General features: G+C 40.0%; 1 protein-coding gene across 2 annotated transcripts in view; it reads right to left on the bottom strand.

Moving 5' to 3' along the window:
- The window catches only part of ADAMTS19 (ADAM metallopeptidase with thrombospondin type 1 motif 19), a 245,169-nt gene that overhangs the window by 118,194 nt on the left and 109,022 nt on the right, over nt 1-17,953 (bottom strand). For both annotated transcript variants that reach the window (XM_066603164.1, XM_066603165.1), the window contains exon 8: nt 7,822-7,927. In XM_066603164.1, coding sequence (XP_066459261.1) covers nt 7,822-7,927 — 106 coding nt within the window. The remainder of the gene's footprint in view (nt 1-7,821; nt 7,928-17,953) is intronic.

Genomic DNA, 17,953 nt, shown 5'->3' with positions numbered 1-17,953 from the left:
TAAATCCTTTGCAGAGTGTTTTATACAAGACAGATAGTGGAAACGTTAATTTATTGAACTTGGATGCTATAAACCTATTAATCTTATAACACTTTGTTGTCAGTAAAGACACATCTTGAAATAAATGTAATACATAACATTCGTTATCGTTAGTCTACAGAAATATATGGAAAAGATTCAAGGGCATGAGTCTGTTTATTCATAGAAGGTTTAAAGGGTTCTTCTGGATAAATACTATTGATAACTTATCCCCAAGATAGGACATCAGTAGTTGATCGTCAGAACATCCCGGGGACCCCAGCCGGTCAACTATTGATGACCTATTCAGAGGATACATCGTCAATAGTCTTTTGCCTGGAAAACCCATTTAATCATTGTGTGATAGGAAGTGCTACAACTTTCTAGCACCAATTTCAAGATCTTTACTTGCTGGAAGTGAATGAAAATACTCTGTGAGCTAAAGGGGTTATATATAGAGATGAGCGAGCATACTCACTAAGGACAATTGCTCGAGCGAGCATTGCTCTTAGCGAGTACCTGCCCGCTCAGTAGAAAAAGTTTGGGTGCTGGCGCGGGTGAGAGGTGAGTTGCGGCAGTGAGCAGGGGGGAGCGAGGGGGAGAGAGGGAGAGAGAGCGATCTCCCCTCCGTTCCCCCCTGCTCTCCCCCGCCGCTCCCCGCCTGCCACCGGCAGCCAAACCTTTTCTTCCGAGCGGGCAGGTACTTGCTAAGGACAATGCTCGCTTGAGCAATTGTCCTTAGCGAGTATGCTCGCTCATCTCTAGTTATATATAGAGAATTGTGTAGGCTAAATAAAATTGTCACCTGAAAGCGGTCTATGTTTTAATCCATTGGCAGCAAACAGGTAAGAAATGAAAATGCAAAGTTTAGAAGAAATGTACTAGTAACTAATAGTAATAGTTTTACATTGTAGAAAAACAGTGTGCTGTGCCTGCCAATCAGCAGCTTGTGCTGGTGATGTGCAATACTGCTGCCCGTCGTATGGTCCTACATCATATCTGAGTTTTGTGTTAAGGCCCATTTAGACATGATTATCACTCAAAATTCGCTCAAAAGCCGTCTTTTGAGCAATAATCGTTCTGTCTAAATGTGCCCATCTTTCAGTTTTCTGCCGTACGACGGTTTTCAGTTCTGCTTAAAAACCATAATTCAGCAGAACAGCTGATAAGCAGGATCGCACTCTGTGCTCTGCCCAGGGACTGCTGAGAACAGCTGATCGCATTGTCTCAGCTGTCAGCTCCGCCGGCAGATCAAAGCGAAAGTAATCAGAAAATAGTGGGAGGTCTGTTCCCTGAATACAGCTCACATGCTGCCAGTTGGTACTAACAGGCATTAGTGCCAAGTAGTAGTTTATGCAAAATGATCGCTCAAAAGCCATCTTTTGAGCGATCATCTTTGCAGTGTAAATGCACCCATAGGGTGACTACCCACTAGAGTTTTTTTTTCTGCTGCGAATTTGCTGCCATTTTTTCTTCCAATTGTCAATGGGACTTCCTAATGTTAAAACCGCAACGCGACGCAACACAAATTTGCGTTTTTAACGTTAGAAAGTTCCATAGGGTGGACACCAACTTGTGTTTTTCTTACGCATTTTTTTCATGCGATTGTCAATGGGACTTTCTAATGTTAAAAACACATCGCAAGTTTGTGCTTTGCAATTTTTGTGCGATGCGTTTTTAACATTAGAAAGTCCCAGTGACCATTGCATTAAAAAAACTCAGCGATATCGCGTGAAAAAAATGCGCAAGAAAAACGCAAGTGGGTGTCCACCCTGAGATGTATACAAACACAGAAAGTTTAATATGCTTTATTTTGATAAGCCTTTGGTAAGCTTCTCTTTACCCTTTTGCTGATTTAAGATAGGAGAACAATAGTTTTTTAATGGCTAAAGTTAAGATTCCTTTCTGTAACAAGTTATAACAGACAAGTTAAAAGCCGCTATATCTGTATGTCAGGAGTATGCCTAAAGGCCCATTTAAACGTAATGATTATTGCTCAAAATTTGTTCAAACGAACGTACTTGAGCAATAATTGTTCAGAATGAATGCAAAAACATTGCTCACTTGTTGTTCGTGGTTGTTTAACCCTTTCCAATCCAATTTGTATCTTGGTTTTCCTAGGGGGCTTACTCTTTTTCTGCCGTTATACAACGGCGCTATCTGCTGGCTAAAGCCAGTACTGCATGAGGTGACACGTTGGATAGGCTCCAACAGCAGAGAGGCTGGCAATATACAGTAAAAGAACCCTGACGGATATCTTCCAACATCAGAGCTGTACAGCCTTAAATCATAATGTCTTCAGAGGTCAGACAGTGGATTGGAAAGGGTTAAAGGGGTTGTCCCGCGAAACAAAGTGGGGTTATACACTTCTGTATGGCCATATTAATGCACTTTGTAATGTACATTGTGCATTAATTATGAGCCATACAGAAGTTATTCACTTACCTGTTCCGTTGCTGGCGTCCCCGTCTCCATGGTGCCGTCTAATCTTCAGCGTCTAATCGCCCGATTAGACGCGCTTGCGCAGTCCGGTCTTCTCCCTTCTGAATGGGGCCGCTCGTGCCAGAGAGCGGCTCCTCGTAGCTCCGCCCCGTCACGTGTGCCGATTCCAGCCAATCAGGAGGCTGGAATCGGCAATGGACCGCACAGAAGACCTGCGGTCCACCGAGGGTGAAGATCCCGGCGGCCATCTTCACAAGGTAAGTAAGAAGTCACCAGAGCGCGGGGATTCGGGTAAGTACTACCCGTTTTTGTTTTTTTTATCCCTGCATCGGGTTTGTCTCGCGCCGAACGGGGGGGCTATTGAAAAAAAAAAAAAAACGTTTCGGCGCGGGACAACCCCTTTAAGCTGACTTTCCAATCAGCTTAAAAAACCTTGTTGGCTCACTGGATCCTTGTCCTGTGTAAATGCTGCCTGCTAAGTGCTTCCCATTGGAGGTGAAGCACTGAGCGAGAAGCGGACGAGAAGCCTGTGAGATGGTGGTAAATCTTTTAGTTTGAATGCTCTGCATGAGCGCTGACAACCTTAGCGGTAAAGTCAGTGCTCCTGCAGTCGCTTAAAAGACTCCTGGCCCGTGTAAAGCGCTTTGTGAAGCGCTGAGCGAGGAATGTTAACACACAGTGAAACATAAGTGGTTCAGTGATGATTTTTTGCTGGTTTAGAGTCAGCGACAATCGAAAAGTAAGCAAGGTTTTGCATTTATACATAATGATTATCACACATTTTCGTTCGTTTGACCGAATTTCGCACGAGAATTGTCCCATGTAAATGCTCCTTAACATTTACCTTAAATGGAAGATTCTTATTAGTGTTGAGTGACCCAAACCAGTAGACCTCTGTTTCAGGGAGAACACTGCTAAATACTTGGCTCCAACCAAAACAGGATTCTACTGGTTCAGTTTGCCCAACACTAATCCTGAACATCGGTATGTAACTTTGTCTAAGAGCCATAAAAGCCCTGTATAACACTCTCAGGCTTTTATGGCTCTTAGTACTATACACCGGTTTTAGGGGGTCTGGTGAACTTCCGGTTTAATGCAACGAATTTAGACCAAACGTATTGCAAGAGTTCAGCAAACTGGCCAAACTGAACTTTTCAAAAGTTTGCTCATGACTCATTACAATGAATGCTTCTGTATAAGTATAGAGTCACATATGTTGCTTAACATTGCTTAAAAAAAGGAAAAGGAGCTAAATGGTGTTTAGGAGTAGACAAATTAACTTTGAAGGGAAAGATCCAATGACTTTCTTTTTTTAGAATCACTACATCTAAGTCACCGGCCCAGATAACTTGAAGGACTTGACAGATTGCCCAACCTCACGTAATTCTGTATCACTGAAGACTTGGAGCTTAAAAATAAATACACAATTTCATTACTCATTTTTTTTCCTACAATGAGCCATGGGCAAATAAACTCATTGCACGTTGAGCACATGGTTGTCAAGTCAACAAAAAATATTTTTATCTTATAAAACTTTTGTAAGAAAACTGCTGCCAGAAAATGTTGTGATCATCTTGCAAAAAAAGTTGTTGCCAATTGTAATGGAGTTTTAAAGATGAACTCTCCACAATGTGTCTGGCAGAAGCCTGCCAAAAGGGCTTTCAGCTTTCCGTCTTACAATGCTAGACACTACACCGAGTTATTTATCACCTCGTATCAACTAAACACATATGAATGAATCAGGTGTAATCAAAACACTTTTTTTGGCTTTTGTAGTGAAAATAAACACCAGTGCAAAGCTATGCAGACAGCTCTTCAAGAAAAAAGGATTCTAGTCTTAAATGATATATGTAATGGAAATTCTATGTACATTACTTTTAATTTTGTATCGGAAAATGGATATTTTTCCGCTGTTTTTTTCTAACCACCTTTGCTGGTATAAAAAAATAACTTGTGTGGTAAAGCTTTGGCTTTAAAAGTAAAAATAAATCTAGCTGAAACCGGATAGTGAAACTATTTCCACTTTTCCGATCTGTTTTTATTTCCTGGTAGCACAATTTTTTATTCTGTTGTCTGTACATGACTGTGGGGGTGGCCATCTTGCCTGAGTTGCACTTAACAGCATTTAGAGATGGGCTTTACAGCAGCTTCATGGGCCGCTCACACAATGGACAAGAGGGGACCCATTGACTTGTATAGGAGACTGTCCTAGACAGGGCGGGCGAGTTGATAGTCACAGCTTATCACTACTTGTGAGTGGTGGATCCTGTGTTCTATACAAATAGGTGTTACCTTTCAGTGTGACATTAGTGAGATGACTGCTGCAAAGTTTATCAGGACGTGTCGGCTCATTATTAGGCTCTGTGGTCAGTGTGAAAAATGCAGAATTGTAGGATTTTTTTTTTAAACTAAAGATCATAAATGACAATAAAAAAAAAAAGTCACCAAGAATTCCTAAAAAAATATGTTTAACATAAAAAAAAACTTGATTTATACTGCAGGTCATTTTCTGATAACACATTCCCTTAAGTGGTTTCTTGCTCTTGTAGGGCATGTAGGTGCTGTCACGTCGAAGCCTTGGAGTATTAATTAGAGATGAGCGAGCATACTCGCTAAGGGCAATTGCTCGATCGAGCATTGCCCTTAGCGAGTACCTGTCCGCTTGGGAGCAAAGATTCGGCTGCCGGCGGGGAGCGGCGGGGGAGAGTGGGGAGGAATGGAGGGGAGATCTCTCTCTCCGCTCCCTCCTGCTCATGGCCGCAACTCACCTGTCACCCGTGCAGGCAGGCGAACCTTCTCTGCCGAGCGGGGAGATACTCGCTAAGGACAATGCTCGATCGATCAATTGTCCTTAGCGAGTATGCCTGCTCATCTCTAGTATTAATAGTACCAACAGAGTATCATTTTTTTCAGAGACTGTTTTATTTTAAATTGCCAGATGGTACCTACTAACAATGGAAGCAATTGTTCAATATGTCTCTGTAGCAGCGCGTAACTATAGGGGATGCAGGAGATGCATCCCGGGCCTAGGAGCTGCGGGGGGCCCACAAAGCCTATCTTCCCCATAAAGGGAGCCCAGTGCAATGAATAAAGCCTGTTACAGGCTTTGCATTAGGGCCCTGAATCTTGAAGTTACGCCTCTGCTCTATGGTATATTAACCCAGTGTCCCTTGCTGGCTTTATGATACAGACCAGTATTTCATATGCCAGTCTTAAACTGAGGTTCATTGGAATAAAATGTACCAAACTATTAAAAGGTACACGCTTTATAATAAGGTTTATATATCTTGAGCTCTCTTTAAAACTAGAAGATGAAATTACGTTAGCTATGTGTCGCTTTTGGTGCCATTGTCTGACTTAACACTTAATAAATTTTGTCGAAGCAATGTTGGCCATGAAGCTCCAAAAAATTCCATCCTTTTCTCACTACTTTTTAAAAGTGACAGGAGAAGATAAAAATTGTAGTGCACAAATGACATTCACCAAAATCTGCCCCACCAAAATGGGGGTGTAAAATTTATAATACATTTCTCCCCATACATTTCACATAACAGCATAGCTTCATAATTTTACAGACCATCAGACCACATACAGCTAGAACCTTCGTTAAAAAAAAGAAATATATATTTTTTTCACAATGATTAGAAAAAGCGACCTTTCTCCTTTGTTTTCTACAATTTATTTTGGGGGCTTGGAGATGCATTGTTTTATTACCCCTATAATAACTTTGTCAATAAGCAATTAATTAAATATGTGTGGGTAGGTCCGCATATGTAGATAATGCAATTGTTACATATTCTCCCTTAAATATATATCCAAGCCCAACTGACTATACCTGTTTGTTCTCCCCCAGTCTCGACTCACCCAGGCATACCTTCACGATTAAAGAAACTTTTGATTAACTATCAAATTAGTTTAATATTTACAATATCCTTAATTACTACTTTTTATATAGGATTTAGGTGGAGCCTAATTTGTCCACTTCAGGACAACAACATTATTTTTAGCCACGACTGTGTAGTTTTGGCTTTGTGTTTTGGGTTATTGTTTTGCTCAAAAACGAATCTACCAAGTTCACTTTATCCTCTATCATAAAAAGTTTTGCAGGCTCAGCTTCAGAGAACATCACCCCAAGATGATGTTGTTACACCCATGCTTGATGTATTTTGTGGTTGTATGATGTATTTTGTCATTTTGTACAAACATCAGTTATTGGGTGCTTGCTCAAAGAAAGATGGCCAAATAATGAACAATGGTCAAGGAAAACAGTAAATATCAGCAGATTTGCCCAACGTTATGTCATGTCAATGGCAAACATAAGATATACAGTAGTCAAACATTTTCTTAAATGGGTTACTCTAATCTTACAATATTACTAGAACATCCTCGACATCCATTATTTTTAGAAAGAGTCCTACAACTGCCCTAGTGTTAATAATTCAGTGGTAATGATCTCAGAATCATAGAATGGTAGAGGTGGAAGGGACCTCCAGGGTCATCGGGTCCAACCCCCTGATCAATGCACTTCACTAAATCATCACAGACAGATATTTGTCCAGCCATCTTCTTAGACAACCCACATTCTCAGTGTGATGTAACAAGCTCAGCTCATTTCATTTTCTTTCACACGGTCTGATTGTTGGGCGAAAGAGCGTTTGGACCTGATAATCGGCTTGTGTAAAAGGGCTTTTTCTCTTGAGATTGTGCAACAGAGCTGAACATGCCATAATAGCTTAATAGACCTTTTATCTAAATATGTCCTGATATTAAAATATGCATAGCTGTCTTTTACTAACAAGCACTTTAAAAAACATTTTGACAGTTATTAGAAAAAAACATCCACGTCAATTATTTAAAAAATATAACTATGTATAAATACATGAGGGGACAATACAAGGCTCTCTCCCATGATCTGTTTAGAAGAAAACAGGTTTCGTCGCCAACACAGAAAAGGGTTCTTTACTGTAAGAGCAGTGAGACTGTGGTGATGGCAAAATCCATAAAGGAGTTTAAAAGGGGACTTGATGTCTTTCTAGAGGGGAAGGATATTACAGGATATAAATCTTAGGTTAATTGTTAATCCAGGTATACAGACAGGTAGGAAATATTAGGGGTTGATCCAGGGATTAGTCTGATTGCCATTAGGAAGTCGGAAAGGAGTTTTCCCCCAAAAGGGCTAATTGGCTCCTGCCTCTTGGGGTTTTTTGCCTTCCTCTGGATCAACAAAATAGGAGGATAAACAGGCTGAACTAGATGGACATTGTCTTCACTCGGCCTTACATACTATGTTACTATATGCATTTTTTCTATTTATTTAAATTACATTGATTCATCTATTTTAATGAACAGTTAATGACTTACTTGTGACCCATCTCATGAGCAATAGTAAAGGCAAGGTTAAGCCCATTATCTTCAGCAATTATGCATTTTCGTTTGTCACTGCACATTCCGTTTAGATATGCAATGCCTAAAATGACAATTTCACTTGATTACATTAGATAGTTTATATTTCTAAACAGTAAATTGTGAATCATACACACATGCAAATGCATTGAATAAGAAAGTACATATGGTAGCATGTTAGCAAATTTACAATAGTGAAAACAATGGAAGTTTGTTGGTGGTGTGTCAAGAAATGTAAATGGGTCAATACCACCATTCTTCATTAGCAAACACATATCAAGGGAACTGGTGTGTATGCAGCTCCATGACAATTCACATAAATTACTATGCCTCCAACATCAATGAAGAAAAATAATTTGTGGCAATTCAACCTAAGTGCAGCTAGCTTCATTTTTCTTTGACAAGATAGGTTACTACTAGTGTTGAGTGAACTTTTAAAAAGTTTGGTTTAGTCTGAATTAGCTTGAACTGAACCAGAACTTCAGCAAAACACCTAAAATAAACTTGTAATTAATCTTCTTAAAAGGGTTTTATCACTACCATGAAAAATGCTTCTAGTAACTGGCCTGATGTAAGACCTCATGCACACAGCACGCATGGATTCCATGTGGGGAATACCTCACCTATGGTACTTTGAACATGTTCATTTTGGCAGCTAGGATCTGTTACTTGTTAGATCTTATACTGTTTATGTGTAGCTGTCCTTTCATGATAAGATATATTGCATACACATAAAAGGACACATCAAGAGCACTTCATAAAAATAGTTAGGCATCATGCCACATGAACTTTTCAACAGTTCATCATGAAAGAGTTCATCGGCATTTTGTGTACATTTCTTCAATGGCCATTTGTATTAGCAATCAAAATCTTCCCAAGCCATAGTACACTTTAATGTACATAGTCACTAGCCAAATTAATTATTAAAGGGGGACTGCCAGTTCGAACATATTAGCAGCATGCTATAGAGCAGAAGGAGCAGAGCAGATTGATATATACTTTTATGGGGAAAGATTTAGTATAACTTGTATTTTATTCATTTTTATCTCTGCACAGGGATTTTTTTCCCCTGAAATGAGGAAAATTGACTTCTACGTCATAGTTTTTTTTTTTTGCCTTTCTCTGGATCAACATTGCATGATAATAAGCTGGACTGTATAGACATATGTCTTTTTTTCAGCCTTACATACTATTGGTACTATTGTATCTTGTCTCCACCAGAATTATGGGTGGAGACCTTGAGTGACAGCTAAGGGCTTGGTAATGCCCCCAAAGGTCCTGATTGGCTGCAGGAGATTTCCACAGCAGGTCCTCCAGCAGCCGCTGCTGTGGTGATGTGCGGCCTCTGGAGAGACACAGACATCCCTGCCAGAAGCAGCGAGAGCTGGGATTGCTGCGGCAGCCAGGAGAATTGCGATCGGCCTCCGGACAAAATTGCAGCTGGCCCGCGAACAGCTGAGATCGGGTGGTGGTGAAGAGGACACTCACAGCACCTCAGCAACCGCAGATGGTAGGGGCACGGAGACCACAAACAGATTGAACGCCACCAAGGCAAGCAGGGAGAACACAACCGCACCATTCAGTCTCTCCGTCTGTTGCAGCTCGCACGCAGTTTCATCGCAGTGCACCCGGTCACTGTCCCCTAGAGCAAGCTCCTAGCAGCGTGGGGAGTCAGGTTTGCCTTGGATGGAGGGTTAGGGTTAGTTTTAGTGTTAGGTTTACATTATTAGCTGATAATGCTTTGATGTGAATGCTGGCCCGCTCTTACATGGAAGCATTTACAGCTAATAATGTAAGCCTAACACTTAAACTAACCCTAACCCTCCATCCAAGGCAAAACTCAATCCCACGCTGCTAGGACTTTGCTCCAGGCAGCCAATCAATAGATTAAGGGCGTACACTGAGCAGATAGCACCCCACTGAGCTCTTGTGGTGCAGACAAGATACAATAGTACTCATACTATCTTAATCTCTTACGTTTATTATACACTTAGGAGCACATTTACTAATTAAATGAACTTGAAATTAAATATTAAATATCTAGAACCCTTTTAAAGGGAGCATGTCGGCTTGAACATGGTGGCCAAACTGCAGACGTCATATTATAGAGTAGAAGGCGCTTAGAAGATTGATATGTAGTTTTGCGGGGAAAGATTCACTATAACTTGTATTTTATTCATTTATATCTTTGCCCATTCTGAGCTGAACAGTCCCATGGACGGACCTATCAGTAATTGACAACTATCTATATGACTGTACATACAGAGATAGCTGTGAATTACTGATAGCTCCGCCCATTTGGTTGTTTAGCTCAGAATTGTTTTGACACAGTTTATTTGCATTGGTGAGAGATCTGCAGGTGACGGATCCAGCGAGTCCTGCTTGGATGAGACAGTTATCCTTTATTGTGCAGATAAGGGATAACTTTATAATTTAGCACAAACGTGTTAATGAAAAGACCGCTTAATAAGAAGAACACAGAAAAGACTCCTTAATAATATGAATTCAGGCCAGACCCATTAATGATATGACTTCAGACTATTAAAAAAATTGTATGCTCCTGACCCAATATACTCACTTGTGTATGAGGTCTGCTGGCTCCTCCTGACTTTAGGATACCATTTCACCAAAACTGTTATTGTTAACTATTGTCAGGACATTGTACAGTACTTTACCCTGGGCCAAATTTCTATACTTGGAAACTACATTTTAAAAGATTTTTTTACTGAAGTCAAGAGGAGCCAGCGGACCTCATACACAAGTGAGTATATTGGGGTCAGGAGCATACAATTTTTTTTATAGTCTGAAGTCATATCATTAATGGGTCTGGCCTAAGTTCATATTATTAAGGAGTCTTTTCTGTGTTCTTATTATTAAGCGGTCTCATCTGCGGTCTTTTCATTAACTTGGTTGTGCTAAATTATAACGTTATCCCTTATCTGCACAATGAAGGATAACTGTGGCATCCAAGCAGGACGCGCTGGATCCGTCACCCGCAGATCTCACACCAATGCAAACAAACAGTGTCAAAACAATATAGATAACCAATACATGGGAAACACTGTTACTGTATAACTAATACAGGAAAGGGCGTGCCTAAACGCAGGTTATCCATCCTGATAATGCCGAACCTGGCCACGTACCTCAACCACTAATTGACCCTACGTAAGACGGGAAATAACACAGAAAAACAATTAGAAATGCAAAAAAGCACAGTACTTATCTCTGAGATGCAACAGGTAACTGAGAGATCCAGGACCATGCTCTGGCTGCTAGCCCAGTCAGAGGGAGACTGAAGATTAAACAGCACTTCAGCTCAGCATCAGGCCAAGTTAAATAATCCTAACAATTACCCACAGGTGAGATTAAGCATGTCTCATCTCATACCACTCCCATCAGACAAGAAGGCGTAGAAACACCTACAAAACCTGTACCGGACTGTAAGAAAGGCAGCAATCCCAGAACCACTGAATTCATTTAAGTGGGAACACTAGAAATTGCCAAGCACTTGTGCTCACTAATTTTTGATCTTCTCATTGAAATGAATGGTGTGCTGGCATGCATGTGCAGCTGCAGCTTCATTCATGTGGGGACATTCGGGAGTCCTGTTCTCAAAAATCAATGGAGGTCCCAGCAGTCGGAACCCCAGTAATCATAAAATTATCCCGTCTTGTGGAGAGGGATAACTGAAGGAGCTTGATTTGAGGCCTTATCATTTAGGGGTCGGTCCTGAGTTCATATCATTTAGGGGTTTGGTCTGAGGTCTTTTCTGAGATCTTATCATTAAGAAGCCTGGTCTAAAGTGTAATCATTAAGGGTCACGATTGATGTAATCTTATTACGTGGTCTCATCCTTAAGGGGTCGGGTCTAGGATCTGATAATTTAGTGGGCTGGAAAGTATCAGGAAAGTGTGCATACCTTAACTTTCTGTACATGCTTAAAGGGCTGTGGGGTGGAAAGCTCAAATGTTTGCTATGGGCCCCAACCTTTTCAAGCTATGCCCGTGTTTTTGCCTTCGGATATTATGTGCAGCAAAAACTGAGGTGTATATAAGTATCACTAAGTCAGTACTTTGGACTCTATGTATTCTGGCCTAATTTCTCAACTCCTTGCTTTGAATAGTATTTTCAAGGCTAAAGGATATGATGGCGCCTCAAATTTTCCGGAATGGAAAATGTCCTGATAACAGTGAGCTGATTTATTATATTTGAATCAAAATCCAGCTCCTGATGTAAATGTTACCCTACATTGTTCTACCCATATTGCTGGTCTGATTTGGAGTTTGGCATATTGGTGAATTAAACTTTAAATATTTTCTCTAGTATAAAGTTTTCACAGTATGCAGCTGTAAAGAGCGCATTCTAGGTGGCTTTTAGAACATTTCAATTGCTTGTAAATTGTGTTATTTAACATAATTAAATGATATGTAATTCATTGTCTCTGCAGAACAACTGCTGTATGTGTGTTCATTAGAGTAAAAAAAGGTCTTCCGAAAAACAGATGTTCTTGTTTAACATTACGTATTCAGTTATGAATGCGTTTTGCTATATAATAAGCAACATCCTGTAGGTTTATTAAAATGAGGGCAGCCCTTAAGGTCAAAGCTTCATAGAGAAAGTAGGATGCATTCACTTTCTTTTGTATTACACATAGCATGTTAAGTGACATCAGTAATGATAAGTGTATAATTATTGATTTCATGTAAGAACATTCTACATACAGCAAAAACCTTTAGTAAACATATATACATAATACTCTCTAGAAGTTTATAAAGACCCCTTAAAAACGTAAAATTGTGGAGAAATAACAAAAAATATGGATGATTGAAGATGCACATGTTTATAAAAAAAAAAAAAAAAAAGAAAAACAGTGTAATCTCCCAAATGACTCTTTGCCTGTGTGACAGCCTTGCATACTCTTGGCATGTGGTGGATCAACTTTTAGGTTTTTTGGTCTATATATGTTTCGATGTTTGGTGAAGAACCTCTCAGAGAGGTTTCTGACTAAGGATTTGCTGTTTGAAGCATGGAGTGTTTCAATATTTCTGAAGGGCATTTATGTGTATATAGTCACTGCTGCACACATAATAAAGTGCCATTTGCTTTTTTCTAAGGCTTACTTTTCACCATCATGCTGTGTAGAATGAGACAGTCAGCAGAGTCATCTCATTATCACTAGTGGGTGAGGAATGTTATGACAGAGGATAACTAGACAAACCCTATATGCCTAGATAGGCTTTGTACACATTTTGCCTGTCGCTCCCTGTTGTCTCAGAAAGGTACGGTGGTACATCACTTCCTGAATGTTGTATTATTCCATTGACATTTTTCTGTATATTACGAGCTATTTATTGCAGATTCCATGAAGAACACAGAACCTTCTGCACAGTCTATACAGATAATACGAGAGATATGTGTATCTCCAATATGTTTTTATGAATGCATTTTCTGTTTGCCTAATCTGGAAGAAAAACAACCTTTATGTGTATGGTAATTGGATGGATCTAGGTGACATAAGCCTTACAACAAACAGTGTTTGTGGGGCAGTCGTTTATGTAGAGCCAATATAAGTGGGGAAAAATTTTAAGCAGATTTAGAATTATAAATGTTTAATATACTACAGAATGTTATGCACTGTCAGCATTTATTTACATAATTTATCTGTCTAGAATAGATAGATAGATATAGACCGCCCCATCCCCTCCCTTTGCCAGCAGGCGGCAAGGGGCAAAGAGTTTATTAGAGCCACTGCTAAACTCCCTCCCACTTCCCTTTTCCGGCAGCTCTCATAGGCTCCCATAGGAGTCTATAGGACCAGTCGGCTTATTTCGGCAAAAGATAGGTCCAGACCTATCATTTCCGGCTAGCATAAAAGTGGCTGGCCGGAATGTGCACCGTGTGCGCTATCTTTTCCGGCTGGACGATGTTACGCACCAAAAAAAAATTTACCCATCTGAACAAGTGCATTGGAATCCAATGCTTCAGATGGTCACGATTTTCGATAGATAGATAGATAGATAGATAGATAGGTAGATAGATAGATAGATTTTTGTCCAACTGCTACACCCATGCTTCTACCTTTTGTCAGCCACTGTACTGGTTGCCCATCCACTATGGCTTATAGTATTAACCCATCATTCTCATACATAAATCTCTCCATCGTGCTGTGTTGCCCAATATCTCCTCTCATATCTACCACCCTACTTCTGCTCTCCATTCTGCTGATGATCTTAGACTAGGTTCTGCCATAATCCAAACTTCACATGCCCATCTTTTCTCAGAGCGTCACAATGCGCTAACTCGGACAATCAGGATAATCCCCAATATCCACAGTTCCAAGTGTGCCCTACAACACATCAATTTAGAGAGATCACATTCCCTAATCTAATTCTTCTTTATTTACTCTGCTTCTCCATCTTCCTCAGAACCTGATGCCTTCATCCTACAGTATCCCACTCCCCTTATAAATCCTAATGCACTTTATTTGTGTACATATACGTAATAATAACTGGCTCATATTTAAAAGATGGCTGGACCATTGTAAAGAACAAGCACTTTTATCTTGTCACCCCAATTTCCTCATAAATTGTAAGCTCATGGGAGAAGGGCCCTAAGTGCTATTGTTAAATTATTAAACAGCATGTAGGCAAGTACTGGGCAAGAATGAATTAATCAGAGCCAGCATGTGTTTGTAACAAACAAGTTATGCCAGACGAATCTAATTTCCTTCTATGACAGAATCACAGACTCGGCTGATCAGGAAAATGCAGTAAATTTAGTATATCTTGACTTTAGCAAAGAATTTGACTAAGTATCTCATAGCATACTTATTTAAAAAAAACAATCAAATATGGGATTAACAGAAGTGGCTGAGTGATCGTACTTAAAGAGTGGTCATAAATGGCTGCACCTCCAAGTGGAAGAATATATCAAGTGGGGTACCACAAGGCTCTGTCCTAGGTCCAGTGTTGTTCAACTGATCTGGCGGAGGGAATTGATGGGAAACTGATCAAATTTGCTGATGACACAAAGCTAGGAGGGATAGCTAACACTAGGGAAGAGAGAGTATTCAAAAAGATCTGGATAAACTTTAACAGTAAGTGGCGATTATTAGAATGGTATTTAACAGGGAGAAATGAAAAGTCTTACATCTGGGCAAGAAAAATGAAAAAAAAAAACCACATACAGAATAGGAAGAATTCAGCTAAGCAGCACATGTGAAAAAGACTTGGGTATACTAATAGATCATAGACTGAACATGAGTCTACAGTTTGATTCAGTATGTAAAAAGCCAAACACAATTCTGGGATGTATTAAGAGAAGCACAGAGTCTAGACCACGTGACATAAGTATCCCACTTTACTCTTCCTTAGTCAGACCTCATCTGGAATACTGTGTCCAGTTCTGGGCACCCCACTTTAAAAAAAAAATCAACAAACTGGAGCAAGTTCAGTCACCAAGATGGTGAGTGGTCTACAAATCATGTCCTATGAGGAATGGTTAAAGGATCTGGCAATGGTTAGCTTGTAAGAAAGAAGGCTGAGAGGATACTTAATAGCAGTCTACAAATATCTGAAGGGCTGTCACAGTGCAAATCCTCATTTGCACAAGGAAAGACTAGAAGCAACGGGATAAAACTGAAAGGGAGCAGACACAGATTAGATATTAGAAAAAACTTTCTGACAGTGAGGGTGATCAATAAGTGGAACAGGTTACCATGGGAGGTGGCGAGTTCTCCTTTAATGGAGGTCCTCAAACAGAGGCTGAACAGACATCTGTCTGGGATGATTTAGTAAATCCTGCACTGAGCAGGGGGTTGGATCAGATGAGCCTGGAGGTCCCTTCCAACTCTACAATTCTATGAAATTGTTTATTAGTTTAATATTATATGTAATGTCTGATTTTCTCTTTACATGGACCCTCTGAGTTTTTAGTGTGCTGCAGAATATGTTGGAGCTATATTATTATTATACCATGGGAACCGCAGAGTTGACATTCTTGAATAAATTAAAACTTGGTTGCCCTCTTTATCTCATTACATCTTAAGGCCCACTTACACGGGCCGATGATCGCTAAAAGATCACTCAAACGACAGTCTGAGTGACAGCTTTTTAGCGATCATTTTGCATAGACTATTAAGTAGCTACTCAGCTTACTCAATTAAGTATGCAAATGAAGCCTTAGCTGAATGCAGTTAAATGTGCGCGGGTTCTTATCTGCGCTCAGTTTCTTTGTTCTCCAGGGGAAAAGAATGCTATCAGCGCTCCCCGTGGAGAACCGCTGATAAGAGTGAAGGACGATTTATAGGTTAGACTGAATTTAATGATCAGCTAACAGTGGCCGAAAAGCGCATGATGGGTGCGCGTTTAGACGCAACGATGATTGCTAAAACGATCGCCCATTAGCGATTTTTTAGCGATCGGCTGGTGTAAATGGGCCTTTACTTATTGTCCAATCCTCGCTAAAACAATAGATCACTAATTTATACATGATTTGAAGATAGTTGTGAGATGGAGAAACAAAGACAGATGGCCACTGTTGGTGCAAAGTTGTTATGGTACTCCGTGGGGCATTACAATGACGCAGTGAAAAGCCCTATATAAGGAACATATTTTCCTGCATCATGTTTACATTTTAATCTTTTGCATTACATAATTAATAATAGTTTGAAATGTATTTTTTGTTACATTTTATCTTAAGAGTCCAGTTATCTCCAACTATTGAATAAAGTGAATCTAATCCCATTCACCTAATTCTACTAATAACACAACTTGGAGAAATTAATAAGAGTGATTCTAATTGAAAACAATTGAAACCACTGAAATCTGTGATGTAACAGCAGAGCGCTTTGTTGTTGTCCTTGACATCTTACTTGAAGCGGTCTTATTTAATTATAATATTTGCTTTTGATATTCAATATTTAGCCTACGTTTATACCATGGAGTACATATGTAATGCAGATGTGCAGTATATATATTTCAGTCAATGTGTTCGCTTAGCAGAGGCAATATATCAATCTCTTAACAATTTCAGACACTGCAAAAAAAATATGGATGTGAAGAAGGCCAAACTAGTTATGGGGGCCTCCAATAACAAGGCTCAATTGTTTCTGATCATGAAAGTGGGAGGATTAGAGGACAGAGTAACAATAATTCCATTTCTATACCTTTAAATACCATTCTAAAGATTACATATGATGATGATGATGATGATGATTATCCATTTAGTTGAATCCGACCTTCAGTCACTCTATGGATGAATGTTCTCCGTGCGTTCCTGTCTTTCACCACTTCTAGTCTTAGTCTGGACATATAAATATCACTTATGGAAGGGGGTAGAGCCATGATATTATTTGCTATTTCAGCATGGTGGGACATTTGGATAATTCTGCCTTTAATATATATCATAGTACTTGGAGGACTAAAGGATATAGCAGGAGTCTCTGGGTGTGTCAGCTCTTCCTATAATATTCTGTAATCTACGGTCAGTTTCTGGGCAGAGAGCAAATTGACTGGTCTTCAGTGAGAGAAGGAAGCAAGTGCAGCAGCTCCGCTGCAGAATGTGGTCTGGACCCAATGGGTGACCAGCACCAAAGCACCCTACGGGCATAGAAGAGGAGGCAATGCCCTAATTGCACTTTCTCTTGGAACGATCCCACCCAGGGGATGCTCGAGTTGTCAGCTTGTGGTGCCAAGTACCTGGCTTCAACCTTTCAGTTACTAAACAGCATTATTGAACTTGGACCAGATCGCAATATATGGTAATGAGCGCAGTTACGCTAAAGGACTTGAACATTTGGTGACACTCGCTCAGTGAGAGAACTGTTTTTTGTGGAAAAGACTGCAGCCGAAAACAGCGTTGTTGTCACTATTGCTGACATATAATTGTTGCGCAGACTAAGAAACTGATGGACCGGCCAGAAAGAGGCATGGAGAATGATCCTAGACCCGCTTTCACTTTGCCAGACACATCCAGGTGTATGGAGTATTTGAGCATATTTTTTAATGCATTTCAGAAAACTGGCTTAAAAAGGACCTAATAACATCGTAAAATGGGACTCATTACAAAATATTTAGAAAATGCAAAAAAT

Source organism: Eleutherodactylus coqui, chromosome 5 (assembly GCF_035609145.1).
Source record: "Eleutherodactylus coqui strain aEleCoq1 chromosome 5, aEleCoq1.hap1, whole genome shotgun sequence".
NCBI lineage: Eukaryota > Metazoa > Chordata > Amphibia > Anura > Eleutherodactylidae > Eleutherodactylus > Eleutherodactylus coqui.
This window is presented reverse-complemented; position numbering and strand designations above follow the sequence as displayed.